Raw genomic sequence first — 19,856 nt, forward strand, 5'->3', positions numbered from 1 at the left:
GTGTAGGCCGGAGGGATTAGTGTTTGGGTGTTCTTGACTTGCTGTTTAGCTGGCTTGGCACAACACTGTGGGCCAACTGGCTGTTCCTGTGCTGTACTGTTCTAATATTTGCTGGGTGCTAAACCTGTCACAAAGCTACATGAGATGTCAGTGAAAAATGTTCACAGATATGTTAAAATTGCATTGAAAGAACTGCCAAGAGATCTACAACATGGCTCCAAGTGTGAAGTGGGAAGACGGTCTCCGAATATGATGCTTCTGTAATTTCACAGGAATAACAGTCCAAGAAGCAAGAGCAAACTTCATTCTTGAGATTGTCCATTGGCTTGAAGAACCAGTGTTGGAACAGGCTAATGAGCCTTTGCAAAGGCAGAGAGAACTGCTGCAGAAATGACCAAATGATTTTGCATTAGCAGCTCACCCTTTAAGTCAGTCAGCGAGTATAATCACAGACACACAACCACTTTGTCCAAAATCAATGCTGTATTTGTCTCATTGATCTACAGGAATCAAGTCTGTTTAAAATACAGAAACCAAAGTACAGAGCAGAAAGGAGGAAATGGCAGCTGATGTATGAACTACAGAGTAAAAGCCCAGATATATAAACACAGATGCTGCTTTTTTTTTGTCCGGCAAGTAAAACATGGCAAAATTTACATATGACCAAGAAATAAAGAGTCACGCAGAGCAGTTCACCCAGAACCACACTGCAAGAAACATCTGCTTAAGGACTTTGTTTGCTAACAGTATTGTATCAGAAATGTTACTGTGAGATTTTTGATTCCTAAAATACTACTTTGTCTTGTATACAGATTCCATAAAAACACTGCACAATTACACAAGGTCCACACTGAATGTCCTTGCCTGTTGCTAAGAATTTCTGCCCAATACAATGTTTATTATTATTGTCTGTGTTGTGGATTGAGAAATTAAGTCTCTTTCTGAACTGGGTGCCTTATTGGTCCAGTAATTTTCTGCTCTCCCTCTCCACCCCTACCCTCTTCATCTTTTGCAAACACAATTTGTTTTGAACCTTGGAATTGACTTTTATTCTGCCCCTCCCCTGTTCCCAACATTTCAGGTGGTCGTGTTCCCCCAACGCGTTGACGTTGGTTTGGATGTGCAGCCTTTGTGAAAGACCTGCCTGCGGTTCTTGCATAGTTGAACTGAATATGCTTTCTGAAACTGAGTGTTAAGCACACTTCCACGTGACACTATAGGAATAATTTTGTGTTATAAATATCCAGTGAGCATCTCTGGTTTCAGAAACCCTTTATAAAGGCTACCTAAGTAAAGAATTTAATTAGCATGTTCTGAGTATCAACAAAGTATTTACATTTTTTACAGGAACCACATGGACCTCTTCTGCATATCTTGTAGTCGTTAATAAGGCAAAACAAATTCAGATTTGTACATTTCTCAGAGTACACAGACGTTTCTGGGAACCAAAGAAAGGAAAGTCATTTTTTTGGCCTCAATATGGAACCTCACAGTGGATTCATTGGTATCTTGACAAATCATACCATTGCAACCCTGGGTATTATTAAAATAGTTTTGAGGCCTTAACGGCTGGAAACTGAACACAAAACTTAAAAGCAAACTAATAAAAATGAAACAATAAAATTACAAATCCATACAAATTAGATTTCAAATATTGGAAAAATGTACAAACATGATTTCAGAATTCTCTGCACAAAGAAATCTAGAGATCTATAATTGATAATATATTAATTCCAATTATAAGCAATCTTCTGGTATCAAAGTTCAGACTTTTTAACCTTCCCAACTGTGCTTCAGTTTTATAAATTTACACTCTCTCTTCTTGCAGTGCATTGTTTGAATCGAAGGATCTCACACAGGACAGTTCCCTCCACATTTAAGAACTACCGTGCCTCTACTTCTTTGGGATTACGTGAAGGGGAGTAGTCCCGAGACTCTGTGTTAGTGAGTGGGGTAGTCCTTCGGGGAGATACAGACCGCGCACTGCCAGCTGGTACGAGAGGAGGTGGAGCACTCAATGCTGCTGTTGGTGGGGTCCTGTTCAAAATCCCATTGTGGTTGGCAGTGGATGGACTTAGCCTTGGGTAGTGCATTCCGCTTAAATGAGGCATAAAGGATGGCACGTGTGCCAAGTGACTGTCCATGGCTGATGTGTGCAAGGCATGCAGCCTGGCACGGTCAAACTCTTCCCGTAGGTGCAAGCGTTCTCTTTCATCAGCGTGTCGTATGCGTTCCTGCTCCCGCCTAACCTCCAGCACATGCTCATGGTTGTAGTCATGAGGTTCCCTGTCTCTGTACGACCGGTCGTGTTCATAGAAACCGGCTGCCGTGGGGAACCTGTGCATGGGATCGGTGCGCAGGGGGAACTCCATCCTCCTATGCAGGTCAAAGCTCCGGTAGGCATCTCGCAGAGGGTCTCGGACGGGATCCCAAGAGAACCCTGGGTGGGGCAGCCGCTCTCTTCCCGCCAGCGGGCTCATGCTAATGAAGGGTGTCACCATGCGAGCACGGTCAAGCACATTCATGTTGTTCATTTGATGGATGCTTCCCATCGTGATGGGCATGGGGCCCACAGAATGGCCAAGTGGAAGTCCATGTAGGGATGTATGGTGAGCTGGCTCACTGCTCCTAGGATGCTGTGAAGAGTCTGAACTTATCACCATCACTTCGTTATCCTCCTTTCGCTCCTCTTTTATCTTTACGTCATTCTTTATTTTCGGATGGTCACAAGGGGCCTCTGCTTTCCTATCACTCTCTTTGCTGACAGAGTTGGTGAGCTTCATGCTATCATTCAGCACAGTCCTGTTGTACGGAGAACTGGGCCTCACCACTGGCTTTGTGTTGTCCTCTGAAAGCCTCCTCTCATGGCCTTGACTTTCCTTGACTGGTGACCTATTCTCCTTGATCTTAGGCTCAGTGCCGGGTAGCTCTCTCAATGGGTCTGAGTGCTCTCTCTCCAACTCTTTTGATCGATCTCGCTCAGCGGTGCTGTGGTGCCTCGTGGGATCGCTCAGGCCTCGGCTGTTGCTGTGGAGGAGGTTGTTGATTTGGTGGTTGACAGGGGCAGATGCTGGTGACGACCTGTTGGAGTGCCTGCTTTTCTCCACTCCATCTCTAGAAAAATGCATTTGAAAACACATTATTGTAAGTAAATTTAACAATCTAGTTAACTAGTCTAAAACTATTGAACTCAAGAATCTGGGAACTGTCTTATGAAGTTCTTCCAATATCCAGTAGTCAAAATACTCTTATTGCAAAAATTGTCTTTTTCACCTTCAGAATATTAATCTGATTTTTCTCTGTTACAGGTACCAACAGTTGAAAATAAACAAATTAACATTTTATCCTGCAATTATGCAAAAGCTTTAAAACTTACACATACAATTCTGGTTATTTTGGGCCATCTCTTAAAGAACAAAAACTAATCAAGAAAATAGCCAGGATTCCTTTCATTAATTTGGGACACAGACACTTCACTGGGGCAGGAAACTGCTGCGAAACAATTTCTAATCAGCGTTAGACGTGCACTTATGTGCCATTTGACACTACACCGTGCTTAGAAAGAACAGTTTTAAAATATCGTTTGTTGTGTATGTTTGTGTTTAAAAAGCAGTGATTTTTGTCACTGATAGTTACCAAGAAATAAGGAACACAGCATTCCAAACTGTTTGGATCACTGCAGTTTTGAGCATTCAAGCTTAAAGTTGCCAGAAATGGTTGGGAGTGAAAATGAAAGAATTTCACCACTTCAACAAGTTAGAACTTTAAAGAATTTGAAAGTATCAACAATCATCTTGAATATTACAATGAAAATGAAGATTTGGAGGATCAAGTTGATGAAAATTGTATGAAGGCAGTGTACAATTACTCTAGGTGTCTGTGCCGGATTTGTTCATTTACAATCAAAAGAACAGCATAGTTCCTCCTTGATAACTATTAGGAACTAATACATAGTTTTACAGTACTGTGACCATTTTCTAATTTGTTCTGTATTTCATTTAAATACATAACTTGTTACTCAGTTAAAAAGTTCAACACTTTTATACCTTTTTAACTATTTCTTTGAAAATTTGGTTAATTGGGCCAGCTGCTTAATTGGGCCAAAATATACTGCTCCCTATTAACTGGAATCTACTGTATTTGAACTTGATTTAGGGCTTAATATAATCATTTTGTCAGAAATACAAGAAAGGGAAAGAAACCAACTGGACAGGCATGATTGGAAGATTTTTTGGATGTAACGAGTTATGAACCAGAATTCCCTGCCTTTGTGAGGTTAGTAAAGGCAGATATCATAGCAACCTTCCAAAGAGATGGGTACATATTGAAAAGGAAAACTTTGTATGGCAATTGAGAAAGTGCAAGTGAATCCAATGAACTGAAGAACTCTCAAAGAACCAGCACAGACATATGGGCTGAATAGGCTCCTTCGACACTGCATTTTCAAACACAATGTCTCCCTTGGAATTGAGATCTGCATTTCATGAGGCTTGAACTTAAACTTTTTATTTTTGAATTCTGCTTAAGACAGGATGGCATGGTAGCGCAGTGGTTAGCACAACACTATCACTATGCCAGTGACCAAGGTTCAATTTCTGCCACCATCTGTAAGGAGTTTGAATGTTCTCCCAGTGACTGCATGGGTCTCCTCTCACATTCCAAAGATGTATGGGTTAGTAGGTTAATTGGTCACATGGTTGTAATTGGATGATGTGGGCTGGTAAGACCAGAAGGGTTTGTTACCAAGTTCTATCTCTAAATCAGGGGCTTCAAATAATTTTTTATGCCATGGACTCCTACCATTAATCAAGGATAATGTGGATCCCAAGTTGGGAACTCCTGCTCTAAATAAATAAAATAAAAAAAATAAAATTGGACTGTGTGACCTTTTTCTTTGAGAAAAGGAATTTCAATATTGTTAATGTCTATTAATGATAAATAAGGCTGCTTGGGAGACTGCCTTGGGAATATGCTGCATCACTGTGTCTTAACATGGACATCTGGCCATTACTGGCTGCTGGCAGTGTTAACCTATTGGACACTCCAACTGGCTGCTATGTTTTTCACACTACTAAGAAACAATTACTGTATCTGTTTACTAGGTAGAATTGGAAAAGAAAATTACATCCGGACCCAAAACACCCTTGTTCCCCACTTACCACTGTGAATGCAGAACAATATTGAGCTCATTCAGCAGCATATCATTGGCCTTCTAACAAGTAGGTTCTGCTACTTACATAGCTGGGAGCTACATTGGCAACAGGCTGAAAGAACTGCTAAGTAATCCCATGAGGGCTTAATTGCCTTGGTAAATAAATGCCATGGATGGGCCAGTGCTCAGTAACTGAGCATGGTGACCGGGTTTCTCTTTGCATTTTATGTTGATTTCAGGATTTCACCCAAGGGATTGTAACTAGCTTTAAAGTGCCAAGTTGGCTATTGATGTGTGAAGAGTTCCTTTCAATTAGGGTTTGCTGACCTCCAAGAGGACCACACCCTTGTCATTGAGTTTGAAAGCTTGCATGACTCAATGACCTGGAGAGCTATGTTGGCTGGAGTCAGGGCTTTATGCTTTGGCTTTTGGTAGGGTCACCCATGCCAAACAGGTCAAAGGGTAGAGGCCAGACTAAAAGCAGGCCACCAGTCCTCCAGGTCTGGGGGTTCAGCCCAGGGCTAACAATTCTGACTTGGTCAAATAAAAAGGTTGTAAAAACAGCAATGAAGATTCCTTCTACATCTGAGTGCAACAGTATACCCAAATCAGCACCTGGGACTTGCATGACTGACAGTAGTGAAAACCGAGAGGAAGCTACTGAACGGTGGTGAAAGCCCTGAACACCACCAGAGACGGAGGATCTCATTGCTGCCCTAAACATCAGCTGTGTAACAGACACTCTGATTAACTGATTATTGCTGAGAAAACTGTTTGTAAATGCAGCCTGAATATTGGCCAGGGATTGGATCAAGGCATGTTATGATCTTCTCCACAGTTAAAATCCTTTCAAGAAGTTCCTATACGCTTGAATGTTAAGGCAACTTGGACACCTGATTTGAGCAAATTCATCCTTGAAATACAGATCAGTAAAGGGATGCAGGCAAACACGCAAGGGGATATTAAAAATTTTCTAGAACAGAGTGAATAAAACCACTGACAGCAAGTTATGGAAACACTGATTAAAAATAGGGAAGAACAAGTACCTTTCTTTCTCTCTGTCACTTTTTAGTGACGTTTCTCTTTTTTCCAAATCTCGATCTCTGTCGTGATTAGTTACTGAGGAACTTCGTTCGGAGTCTCCTGCCTTTGGCCATTGAGGTGGTGTTGGAAATGAAGGTGGCGTTCGATGGAGCCGGTTCCATGGTTCATGAGCATTGTTGAGGCTCTGTATGCCTGAACCTTCTTTGTGACCAAACATGCTATTGGAAGCTGAGTAAGTGGATCATAAAAGAAATCATAAATTACCTTCACTTCACTGTATACTGATACATCCAATTTTGGCTTTGCCTTCTCAAACTTCAAAGTGAATTCTACCACATTATGATCACTGCCTCCTAAGAGTTCCTTTACCTTAAACTCCCTAATCAAATTTTGTTCATTAAGCAACACCTAATCCAGAATTGCCTTTCCCTAGTGGGCTCAACCACAAGCTGCTCTAAAAAACCATCACATAGGCAAGAAAGTTTCCTTTCTTGGGATCCAGCATCAACCTGATTTTCCCAATCTACTTAAATATTGAAATCCTCATGACTATCACAATTTTGCCCCTTTTACTTGCCTTTTCTACCTCCATTGTTCTAAGGCCTGTATATAACTCCCATCAAGTTTTTTTTTACCATGGCAGTTTCTTAATTCTACCCACAAAGATTCTACTTCTTCCAATTCTATATCACCTCTTTCTAAGGATTTGATTCCTTTTTACCAAGAGATCCATCCGTCCCCTCTGCCTACCTGCCTGTCCTTTTGAAACAATATGTATCCTTTGATGTTAAGCTCCCAACTATGATTTTCTTTCAACTATGACTCAGAGATGCACACATCATACCTGCCAATTTCTAACTGCACTACAAGATCATTTGCCTTGTTCCATATACCTAGTGCATTCAAATATAACACCTTCAGTCTTGAATTCATCACCCTTTTTGATTTTTGCACCCATATTACACTTTTAATTCATCCCATTGTCTGCAATCTTGCCCTATCATCTGCCTGTCCTTCCTCATTCTCACTACACACTGCCTCTGTTTGTAAACCAATCACCTCATTCACAGCCCTATCACTCAGTTTCCCATCCCCCTGCCAAATTAATTTAAACCCTGCCCAACAGCTCTAGTAAACCTGTCTGCAAGGATATTAGTCCCCCTTGGGTTCAGGTGTAACCCATCCTTTCCGTACAGGTCATACCTTCCCCAGAAGAGATCCCAATGATCCAGAAATCTGAAATCCTGTGCCTGCACCAATTGTTCAGCCACACATTCATCTGCCAACTCATCCTATTTTTAAAACATGGAACAGTACAGCACATACAGGCTTTTTGGCCTATGGTATTACATCAACCTTTTAAACTACTCTAGGATCAATCTAACACTTCTGTCCTACATAGTCCTCCAATTTTTCTAACATCCACATTCCTATGCAAGAGTGCCATCAATGTCCCTAATGTATCTGCCTCTGCCACCACCCAAGACATGGAGTTACACACACACACCACAATCTGTGTAAACAATCGTACCTCAGACATACCCCTGCACTTTTGTCCAATCACCTTACAATTATGCTCCCTCATATTAGCTCTTTCTTGCCCTGGGGAAAAGTCACTCTATGCCTCTTACCATTTTGTACACCTCTATCAAGTCACCTCTTATCCTCCTTCGCTCTAAAGAGAAAAGCCCTAGCTTGTTCATCTTCATAAAACACTATCAGTAATCCAGGCAGTATCCTGGTAAATCTCATCTGCACCCTATCTAAAGCTTCCACATTCTTCCTATTGTGAGAGGACCAGATCTAAGCATAATGCTCCAAATATGGTTTTATAGAGCTGATGGCTCGAAGTCAAAGCATATGATCAAAGTACATATATGTTACGATCTACTATCTTCAGACTCATTTTCTTGCAGGCATTTACCAGAAAATAAAGATATAGAATATAATTTATGAAAGATTATACATAAAAGACTGATAACTAACCAATATGCAAGGTTCTTGAACTCAATCCCTGTCTAATGAAGGCCAACAAACCGCACGCCTTCACAACCACCCTATCAACTCAGATTTTAATGCCAATACAAGTTTAGCACTTGTAATTGGGTTACAAACAGAGACGACCAATGAAGGTGACATACTCAACCCAGACAAAAAAATATTTGACTTCACCGCAATCAAGACCACAAAGCAACACCCAAAAAACCTGCACTCGTGTACCCTGAATGCAGTTGAATCCACTTCCTGAAAAAGTATGTCTAGCACTTGCTGTCACATCAAATGTTGTGTGATCTGAACTCTGGGGACAGACATCAGATTTCAATGGGAAGTTTAACAAAACAATTTCATTACATCCTCAATTGCATCTTCTCATTTAAAAAAAATTGGCAAGTCTCAGTCAAGACATTGTTGACTGTAAAAATCTTAAATGTTGCATGAAAGAAATGTGCTGGCAGGCAGCCAACACAAACAAGTCAGCTACTGCCTAAATAAATACATTATCTTAAGCAACTGTTTTGACAACAGAAACAATAATAGGACTTTAAATATGCAATACAAACAAGTACTAACCAAGTGCAGGATTGCCTAATCCTCCAAAGGCACTGGTGCTGAGGTTGCCAAGGCCACCATAGGTGTTCGATCTATTGAATGGATCTGAAAACAAAACATTGATGATCAGGCATTCAGGAACTTCTAGGAGAGCCTAGCTTTGACATCTGGAAACACTACTTGTAGACAAAATGTAGGATTTACCCAGAGCTGGCGAAAATTTAATGCCCAGATCTTCTCCCCACTATAACCAGGCACAATCCAAACACCCAAAATTACAAAATCAATTGCCTCATCCTGTGTTTGTGTGACCTGTTTAAAGTAGCTGTTATTGCACAGTTAAACAAATAAATTCTGAGGATCAGGCAACTGGTTTTCACTGTACACCTACTTAAATGCAGCAGCTCTGCTAACATGGTTTTCAGATCCTTGAGCAAGCAACCTTTCATAAAGAAAATTCTTCTCACTCATACAACTGTAAGGCATAGGAGTACAATTAGGCCATTCAGCCATCGTGTCTACTCCACCTTTCAATTACGGTTGATTTATTTTTCCTGTTAAATGCATTCTCCTGTAACCCTTACTAATGATGAATATATATATTTTTTTATGTCGTTGAGCTACACTGTAGCTGCAAAACAACACATTTCAATGTTGTATGTCAGTGATAACAGATCTGACTCTGAACTTGAATGCCCAAATCCTCAGAAAAAAGGATCCCAACCTGGATCCACAGAACTTCTTGGTTAATGGCAGGGGCCCATAGCATAAAAAAGCTTGGGAACCCCTGCCTTAGAACCATCCAGATGGTAAGGAAATTATCAAAGTAGAACTCAAATATAAGGGTTTCAAATACAACATTAACTCACTAACTGGCTAGGTTAGGTCAGAGACAGGTATGACATAGTTCATGAAATTTGAGCTTGAAGGGAAAACAAAAACCAAAGGTCAAAGTAACTTTATTATCAAAGTATATATACGTCCTCCAAGAGGACCACGACCTCGACGTGGTTTGGAGGCTTGCGTGCTTCAATGACCTGGACAGCTATGTTGGCTGGAATCAGGGCTTTATGCTTTGGCTCTTGGTAGGGTCACCCATGCCAAACAGATCAAGGGGTAGAGGCCAGACTAAGAGTGGTTCACCAGTCCTCCAGGTTCAGGTGTTCAGCTCAGGGATAACAACCCTGACTGGTCAAACAAAATTGTTACAGAAACAGCAATGAAGAATCCTTCTACATCTGAGTGCTACAGTATTTCTGAGTCTCACCCAGGATTTACATGACTGATAGTAGTGAAAGCCCAGAGGATGCTATTGACACGAAGCCCTGAACACTGCTGGAGATGGAGGACCTCCATTGCCACTCTAAATGCCAGTGGTGTAACAAGCAGTAAGTACATACAAGTCATGATATACAACCCTAAGATTTGTTTTCTTGTGGGCATATTCACTAAATCCAATACCCATAATAGAATCAATGAAAGACTGCAACAACATGACGGACAACCAGTATGCAAAAGCCAACAAATTGTGCAAATACGAAAAAGAAGCGAAAACAATATTAAATAAGAAATAAATATCAAGAACAAGAAATGAAGAGTCCTTGAAAGTGAGTTCAAAACAATTGAGCTTTATTATCTTCTGTTCCAGTTCACTCTTGGGTCTCTTAATCTTACAAGACTGACAGAAAGCTGTTATGTTAAACATAACAGCACTAATATGGAAGAGAGATTTAATTGCCAGCAGATTGTTGTACATTCAGAGAAGTGGATATGGACTGCATGCCTACACTGCTATAAAACTTGTTCAAGATGCATGAAGCAGGAATCCACAGGCATATTACTTTCAGCCTTGCCTCTAAGAAAAACCCCATACTTTCCTTGATATGTAAATAAATATCTAAATAAAGTTTAAAAGGATGCTGCCAAAAACCACAACCTAAACACAAATCCCACTGCACCTGTTCTTAATGTCTACATTATTTCATCATTTTAATTTCCTTTAAGGTCAAGTAATTTAGAAGAAAAATACAGCTGAAATGTACTCAATATTATATATACACATTAGCAGGAGAAAATATTGAAGATGTTTCAGTGGTGAAATTAATGAAAGCACCTTACTAAAACATCAAATACATCCACGATTTTCTTAAACTTGTTGCTGAATAGCAATTCCTCTTTTATACTTTTAATCTGGGAAGCACGCCAGGGATACAAGCCATGGCCTGTACTCACTGGAATTCAGAAGAATGAGGGTGAATCTCATTGAAACCTATTGAATGTTGAAAGGTTTTGATAGAGTGGATGTGGAGAGGATGATTCCTATTGTAGGGGAGTCCACGACCAGAGGACACAGACTCAGAATAGAGGGACGTCTATTTAGAATGAAGATGAGGAGGAATTCATTTAGCCAGAGAGTGGTGAATCTCTGGAATGTTGTCACAGGCATCTGTGGAAAACAAATCATTAGGTGAAGGTTGATGGGTTCTTGACTAGTCAGGGTGTGAAGGGATACAAGGAGAAGGCAGGAGATTGGAATGGAAAAGGAAATAGATTAGCCTTGATGAAATGGTGGAGCAGACTCAATAGGCCAAATTCAAATTCTGTTCCTGTATCTTAAGATCTTATAAGATTTGACTGAACTTAGCACACTCATACTTAATTATATACAAAAGCAGGAAAATAAACTGAATGGACTTTGGTAAAGGCTCCAAGTGTTGGGGATGGAAATTTTGTTGCTCCTTTTTCTTCCTGTGTGCTCCCTCTTTCCTACTTCAACACATTGACATGAGACTAGGTCAAAGGTGTGACACGTGGCTAGCTCAGAGATGTGCCTCACAGAGTCAGCCTTGTTCTGCTTCATAATTAAACCATCTCTGATGACATTCGAGGTTGCAAGTGTTTGTTACTTTGAGGATTGTGTACATAGCAACATTTCTCCATTCAAGGCAACTGTTTGCAGTTTCCTGACTGAAATGTCTGATTAGAAACACGAGGGATTATTTTCCCACTGCTCACATAATTACATCCTAACCAAAAGTGACACACTTTTCATTATCTTGGTCCACAGGGAAAATACATCACTGATCCAACACTGGCTGGGTCACACGGACAAGGATGTCTGATGATGTAAGACCTGAAACACCCGATGACCCAGGCTTACATCACTGATTATGTGTTCTAGTGCACACCAGGTTAATAAAAGCAAAATAATATTGGACAAGGTTAATGAAGGCGTGGGCCAGATCAAATTGGCAGGGTTGAGTGACACTGAATCTCCAGTAACAAGATCAAGAAACACGAGAGGGATAAATTTCCCACTGCCCGCATAATTACACCCATCTAATGCATTGTGGAATCATTAAATGGTTGCACAATGCATATTGAAAAGCAGCCTTGAGGGAATTAAGCACAAGAGTTGAGACGTCTTGTTCCAATGAGATAAAGGGCAGTGAAACCACATCTCTTTAGGTTTAATCTCCCTATTCACGGAGGAATTTACTAACACGGAGGTTCATCAAACTGATTGCTGGTATGGCAAATGTGTCACATGAAGAGATCAGAATCAGATTTATATCACTGGCATAAGTCGTGAAATATGCTGTTTTGCGGCAGTGGTACAGTGGAGTACATAATAAACTATAAATTGCAGTAAGAAATAAAAGTAAACAATTACATTAAATAAATGTGCAAAAAGAAAAATACTGAGATAGTGTTCCTGGGTTCACTATCCATTCAGAAATCTGATGGCAGAGGAAAAGAAATTGTTCCTAAAATGTTTAGTGTGTGTTTTCAGGGTCCAAAATCTCATCCTTGATGGAAGCAATGAGAAGAAAGCATGTCCTGGGTGATAGGGTTCTTAATGATTTTTTTGGAAGTAGAATGGAGCTACTTGACTTTCATTGGCAGATTATCAGTCGGTGGTGCAGTGGCATCCGCACTGGACTTCGAGGCGAGTGATCCTGAGTTTGAATCCAGCCGGTTTCTTGCACGCTTTCCAACTGTGCTGGGTTGAGTGTCAAGCTAGCAACTCATCAAACAGACAAAAACGCTAAAGGAACGGCAAGATTGCCACCTGATGCACCACAAGTCATGGAAAGGAACAACAATAATGTGGGAGGGAAGGGTTAGATTGATCTTGGAGTAGATTAAAAAGTCTAAAAGGGCCTGTATTGTTTTATGTTTAATATTGATAAACTGAGTAGAGTTCCAAGATTGAAACCTATTAAATATTGAAAAACTGAAATAGAATAGACGTGTAGATGTTTCCAGTCCTGGGAGAGTCTAGGGCCAGAGGGCACAGCCTAAGAATACAAAGGCATCCCTTAAAAACAGACCAGGAGAAATTTATTTAGCCTATGGGTGGTGAATCTGTAGAATTCATTGTCACAGATGGCTGTGGAGGCCAAGTCATTGGGTATATTTAAAATGGAGATTGAAAGATTCATGTTTTGTTAGGGCTTCAAATGTGCATGGGGGAAAGGCAGAAGAATGGGGTTGAGAAGGATAATAAATTAGCCATAATGGACTGGCAGAGCAGACTCAATGGCAGAACAGCCTAATTCTGCTCCTATGTGTCTTAAAAGAAAAAACATCACTGCCATTGTGTGATGTTAAGAACAGCCTGTTCGCCAGAACTACATTCTACAGCAGGATCTGTGCAGATAAAGATTAGCTATATTGTCGCACAAACTGTGAAACGCATTGATCACAAACATGACCAACAGGGTCTGAGCATGTGCTGGGGGCAGCCCACAAGTGTTGTCATGTTTCTAACATAGCTTGGCCAATGGGGGGGGGGGGGAGGGGAGAGATGGGGTGGAGATGGGGGAGAGGGGGAAGAGAGAGGTCAGACGGGGTGAGAGAGGGGGGAAGAGAGGGGCGAGAGAGGGGAGAGGAGAGTGAGTGTGTTAGGGTGCTCAATACTTTTGCACAGTACTGCTGCCACAGAAAAAAACAGTGACATATGTGAGTGATGATAATCCTGATTCTGATAGGGGTCTATCATGGACTGAGAATGGGAAGGGGGCAGGGAGAGGGGAATCATGGTTGGGAAAAGTGGAAGGGAGAGGGGAGGGAGCAGGAAGGACTAGAGAAACATTCTGTAATGATCAATGGTGTCTGCACCCACACCACCCCACTCCCCACGCCTTAGTTCTCCTTCTCTGTCACCTGTCCCGCGGCACTCCACCCTCACCATTCTATGTGTATGCATATAAAAAGTATTCACCCCTTAGAAGTTCTCATGTTGTATTGTTTTATAACACTGCATCACAGTGGACTCAAATTTGGCTTTTTTGACACTGATCAACAGAAATAACTTTCACGTCAAAGTGAAAACAGATCTCTACAAAGTGATATAAATTAAATACAAACATAAAACACAAAACAATTGATTGCATAATAATTCACCACCTTTAACATGACACACCAAATCATCACTGGTGCATCCAAGTGATTGTAGTAAGTATCTGAAAGGCCCAACTGCTGATGAGTCCATATCCTGGTAAAACTGCACCATGAAGACTAAAGGACATTCCAAGCAACTCCATGAAAAGGTTATTTCACAGGTCAGGAGATGGGCACAAGAAAACGTCAAAGTTGCTGAACGTCCTCTTGGAGTACAGTTAAGTCAATCATCAAGAAATGGAAAGAATATGGCACAACTGTTAATCTGCTTTGAGCAGACAGTTCTCAAGAACTGAGTGACTGTGCAAGAAGGGGACTAGTGAGGGAAGCCACTAAGAGACCTATAACAACTCTGTTGCCTGGGTGCCTCACCAGTCACAGCTTTATGGGCGAGTGGCAAAGAGAAAGCCACTGTTGAAAAAAGCTCATATGAAATGGCTCATTTAGCTCCGTTGTTTAAAAAAGGCTCAAAAAGTAAGCCGGGAAATTATAGGCTGGTAAGTTTGACATCGGTAGTAGGTAAATTATTGGAAGGAATACTAAGAGATAGGATCTACAAGTATTTGGATAGACAGGGACTTATTAGAAAAAGTCAGCATGGCTTTGTGCATGGTAGGTCATGTTTAACAAATCTATTAGAGTTTTTCGAGGAGGTTACAAGGAAAGTGGATGAAGGGAAGGCAGTGGATGTTGTCTACATGGACTTCAGTAAGGCCTTTGACAAGGTCCCACATGGGAGGTTAGTTAGGAAGATTCAGTCACTAGGTATACATGGAGAGGTAGTAAATTGGATTAGACATTGGCTCAATGGAAGAAGCCAGAGAGTGGTAGTGGAGGATTGCTACTCTGAGTGGATGCCTGTGACTAGTGGTGTGCCACAGGGATCAGTGCTGGGTCCATTGTTGTTTGTCATCTATATCAATGATCTGGATGATAATGTGGTAAATTGGATCAGCAAATTTGCTGATGATACAAAGATTGGAGGTATAGTGCACAGTGAGGAAGGTTTTCAAAGCTTGCAGAGGGATTTGGACCAGTTGGAGGAACGGGCTGAAAAATCGCAGATGGAGTTTAATGCAGACAAGTGTGAGGTATTGTACTTCGGAAGGTCAAACCAAGGTAGAACATACAAGGTAAATGGTAGGACACTGAGGAGTGCAGTAGAACAGAGGGATCTGGGAGTACAGGTAGATAATTCCCTAAAAGTGGCTTCACAAGTAGATAGGGTTGTAAAGAAAGCTTTTGGTACATTGGCCTTTATAAATCAAAGTATTGAGTATGAGTTGGAATGTAATGGTGAGGTTGTATAAGACATTGGTGAGACCGAATTTGGAGTATTGTGTGCAGTTTTGGTCACCTAATTACAGGAAGGATATTAATAAGGTTGAAAGAGTGCAAAGAAGGTTTACAAGGATGTTGCCGGGACTTGAGAAACCGAGTTACAGAGAAAGGTTGAATAGGTTAGGACTTTATTCCCTGGAGTGTAGGAGAATGAGGGGTGATTTGATAGAGGTGTATAAAATTATGATGGGTATAGATAGAGTGAATGCAAGCAGGCTTTTTCCACTGAGGCCAGGGGAGAAAAAAAAGAGGTCATGGGTTATGGGTTAAGGGTGAAGGGGGAAAAGTTAAAAGGGAACATTAGGGGGGGCTTCTTCACGCAGAGAGTGGTGGGAGTGTGGAATGAGCTGCCAGATGAGGTGGTGAATGCGGGCTCACTTTTGACATTTAAGAAAAACTTGGACAAGTACATGGATGAGAGGGGTTTGGAGGGATATGGCCCAGGTGCAGATCAGTGGGACTAAGCAGGAAAATGGTTTGGCACAGCCAAGAAGGGCCAAAAGGTCTGTTTCTGTGCTGTAATGTTCTATGGTTCTAAATCCCAGCTAGAGTTTGCCAAAAGGATGTGGGAGGCTCTGAAGTTAGCTGGAAGGTGGTTTTATGGTCTGATGATTCTAAAATTGAGCTTTTTGTCCATCAGATTAAACCCTTGGTGTAAGATTATTACTGCATGTCATCAAAAACACACCACCCCTACCATGAAGCATGGTGGTGGCTGCATCATGCTGTGGGGATGCTTCACTGCAGCAGGCCCTGGAAGGCTTGTGAAAGTAGAGGGTAAAATGAATGTAACAAAATACAGGGAAATCCTGGAGAAAAACCTGATGCAGTCTGCAAGAGAACTGTGACTGGAGAAGATTTGTTTTCCAGCAAGACAATGGCCCCAAGCATAAAGCCAAAGCTACACAGAAATGGCTTAAAAACAACAAAGTTAATGTCTTGGAGTGGCCAAGTCAGAGTCCAGACCTCAATCTAATTGAGAATGTACGGCTTGTCTTGAAAAGGGCTGTTCACTCACGATCCCCATGTAATCTGACAGAGCTTGAGCAGTTTTGTAAAGAAGAATGGGGAAAAATTGCAGTGTCTAAATGTGCAAAGCTGATAGAGACCTAACCACACAGACTCAAGGGTGTAATTGGTGCATCTACTAAATACCGACTTAAAGGAGGTGAGGAATTATGCAATCAATTATTTTGGTTTAATAATTGCAATAAATTTAGACTAATTTGTAGAAATTTGTTTTCACCTTAACGCAAAAGAATCTTTTCTATTGGTCTGTGTCAAAAAGCCAAATTACATCCCCTGTGATTCAACATTGTTAAACAATAAATGGATGAATAGTTTCTATAAGTACTGCATATATTTCTTGTCAGCCGTGGTTGACAGCTCATCTAGGAGAAGGAAAACTCTGATCTCTAACCTCTGCTGCCTTGTGGAGAAGGCTTTGGGAGTAAACACCAAGGAAAAATCAGGAGCTGGAACTACAACAGTCCTACGTTGAGTTCAACACTGACTGGCAACTCCTGCAACGCCGCTGGTGCCAAACTGTATTAGTGCCATTTCTTTGGATTCTTCAGCTGCGTGGGGGGGTGACTACTACATGGGCAACTGCTTGCTCTCCATATCGTACTGTCTTGGCTTGTGTATCAGGTAGATAGCTGGGTTGCAACATCCATGGTTGACCCTGACCAATGGAAGGCTTCAAATTAAATTAAATAAGTCGTGCAAAAGAAAAAGACTTACTAAGATAGGTTCATTGTACCCATGATATCTGATGGCGGTGGGGGGAAAAAGTATATGTCTTCAGGCTGCTGTACCTCTTCCTCATTGGTAACAATGAGAAGAGAGCACGTCATGAATCATGGGGAGGTCCATAATGATTGATGCGGCTTTTTGGAGGCATCACCTTTTGAAGATGTCCTCAATGCTGGGGAGTTCAGGGCTCATGATGGAACTGGCTGGGTTTATAACTTTCTGCAGCATTTTCCTGATCCTGGGCAGACGTCCCTCCCCTTATACCAGACGGTGATGCAAGCAGTTAGAATGGTTACCACGGCACATTCTTACCTGCCAGGTGAGCAGTGGGTAGGTAGCTGCTGTGGTGATGTGACGGTGGGCCAAAGGTGGTTCCAGCTGGGTGTGCGTTACCTACAAGGTGCATTAAAAAAAATCACCTTGTTAAATAAAGGATAAAGGAGTAAAGAAATACTGAAAGCAACAATCCATCAATACAGTTAACTAGTCATCTGAGGATAGAGATACATGAGGTCATTTCAGTGAACACGCTCATACAGTTCGAATTATTACTATATCATCAACCCAGGAGGCAGCACTGTGTAACAATGGAAACCCAGCGAAACACATCCACTTGCTCCGTGCCCACATGACTGATGGAGGCTGTCATTTTCCAATCCACCAAGATTTCAGGATATACCTAACAGATGAGAACCCCAGTGATGGATTTCAAATGAGATTGCTTACAAAACCTTTGTAGCGCACAGGATGGCAGCCAGGCAATAATGAAGATCCAGAGGAGAAGCTTGGAGAAATACTGCAAAGTGGCAGATTGTTATTGAACACTGTGTTGGCTGGTCAGCCACCCATCTGTCTTGTGGACAGCTACTCAAAGCCAACGTGCCCCAAGGATATCAGCAGATCTACAGTGGCTTGAAGGGAAGTTCAACGTGCCAACAGCAGTCAGGTGAAATGTATAGACTGAAATGTTCATTTGATGTAATACAAGTTAAAATTTTTTGTGTTGCTACAAACCATCAATGTTCAAGAACCTCTCAGACATGCATGCAAAAGATTTTCAATTGTAGGCCATAAAATATAGGAGCAGAATTAGGCCATTTGGGCCAATGATTTTCCCTCTCAGCCCCTATCTTCTACCTTCTCCCAGTATCTCTTCATAACCTGACTACTCAAGGATCTATCTATCTCTGCCTTAAACATATCCAATGATCTAGCCTCCACAGCTGCTTGAGGCTATGAATTCCACAGATTCACCACTCTGGCTAAAGAAATTCCTCCTCATCTCCTTTCTAAAGAGACATCCTTCTACCCTGAGGCAGTGTCCTCTGCTCTGAGACTTCCCCCACCATAGGAAACATCCTCTCCACATCTACTCTATTGAGGCCTTTCAACATTCGATGGGTTCAATCAGGTTACCCATCATTCTTCTGAATTCCAGTAAGTAGAAAACTCACAGGAGCCTTCAAATGCTCCTCATATGACAAATCTTTCAATCCTGGAATCATTTTCATGAACCTGCTCTGAACCCTCTCTAATGTCGACATATCCTTTCTTAGATAAGAGGCCCAAAACTGCTCACAATACTCCAAGTGAGGCCTCAGCAGTGCTTTATAAAGCCTCAACATTACATCCATTATATTGAAGTCACAAGATAAAAATAGTCAGAGAAACCTAGATGGAGAACAGTGTTGGAAGCATTAGGGGAGACAGTTTGATATGTAACAAAATGATAGGTTGAGCAAGCTAGGACTTTCTCTTTGGTGTGAAGGAGGCTGAGCTATACAAGGTGATAAAAGACAGATCGAGTGGATAGCCAGAGACTTTTCCCAGGGCGAAAATTGCTAATACGAGAGGGGCATAACTTCAAGGTGATAGGGGTAAAGTATAGGGGATAATGTCTGAAGCAAGTTGTTTTGTTTTACACAGAGAGTGGTAGGTGTGTGGAACGCAGTAGTAGGGGTAGCAGTAGAGGCCTTGGTTGTACCGAGGGCTAGGTCTCAAGCTGCGGGCTTGCCTGCTGCTGTTGTCCAAACGAGGAGATGCTGGAGGTGGTGTAGTCTGGTGTCCATGCTTGGTTAGGGGCTGGCTGCTCCAGTCAGTGCTGCCCTCCAAGTGTTCCACCGGTGGAATGATAGGATGGATTGCCAGGAGCTGTACCATCAACTTGCACGTCGCCAAGGGACTTGCGCTGGCTGGTGGCGTAGTGGCACCAGCGCTGGACTTCGGAGCAAAGGCTCCTGAGTTCGAATCCAGCCGGCTCCCTTGCACACTTTCTATCTGTGCTGGGTTGAGCGTCAAACTAGCAACTCGGCCTCGTAAAAACAAGAGAGCCTGCTAAAAGAATACCGTCATGATGGCGTCCTGATGACTCCACTCGGAGTTAAGGGCTTTCTTCTTCTTCAAGGGACTTGGACTTTACATGTGTTTTCTTGCATAACAATGTGTTTTTTGTTTCTCTCTCTCTCTCACTATTTTGAATGTATGTAATGCACCTTGCCCTGGAGGAACACTGTCTTGTTTGACAGTATCCATATATGGTTTGAATGATAAATGAACGATTTGATTTAAGACAATAAGACATAGGAGCAGAATTAAGCCATTCAGCCCA

The 19,856-nt window shown here is 41.7% G+C and overlaps 1 protein-coding gene across 7 annotated transcripts in view; it reads right to left on the bottom strand.

Moving 5' to 3' along the window:
• Positions 1-464: 464 nt before the first annotated feature.
• fbrsl1 (fibrosin-like 1) overlaps positions 465-19,856 on the bottom strand; it is a 994,182-nt gene continuing 974,790 nt past the window's right edge. For all 7 annotated transcript variants that reach the window (XM_073051929.1, XM_073051934.1, XM_073051933.1 and 4 more), the window contains 4 exons: positions 17,561-17,641; positions 8,768-8,851; positions 6,199-6,424; positions 465-3,114 (listed from right to left, as the gene is read on the bottom strand). In XM_073051929.1, the coding sequence (XP_072908030.1) occupies positions 1,884-3,114; positions 6,199-6,424; positions 8,768-8,851; positions 17,561-17,641 (1,622 nt within the window). In that variant the 3' untranslated portion in view covers positions 465-1,883. The remainder of the gene's footprint in view (positions 3,115-6,198; positions 6,425-8,767; positions 8,852-17,560; positions 17,642-19,856) is intronic.

This window comes from Hemitrygon akajei, chromosome 7 (genome assembly GCF_048418815.1).
Source record: "Hemitrygon akajei chromosome 7, sHemAka1.3, whole genome shotgun sequence".
In the NCBI taxonomy this organism is placed as follows: Eukaryota; Metazoa; Chordata; class Chondrichthyes; order Myliobatiformes; family Dasyatidae; genus Hemitrygon; species Hemitrygon akajei.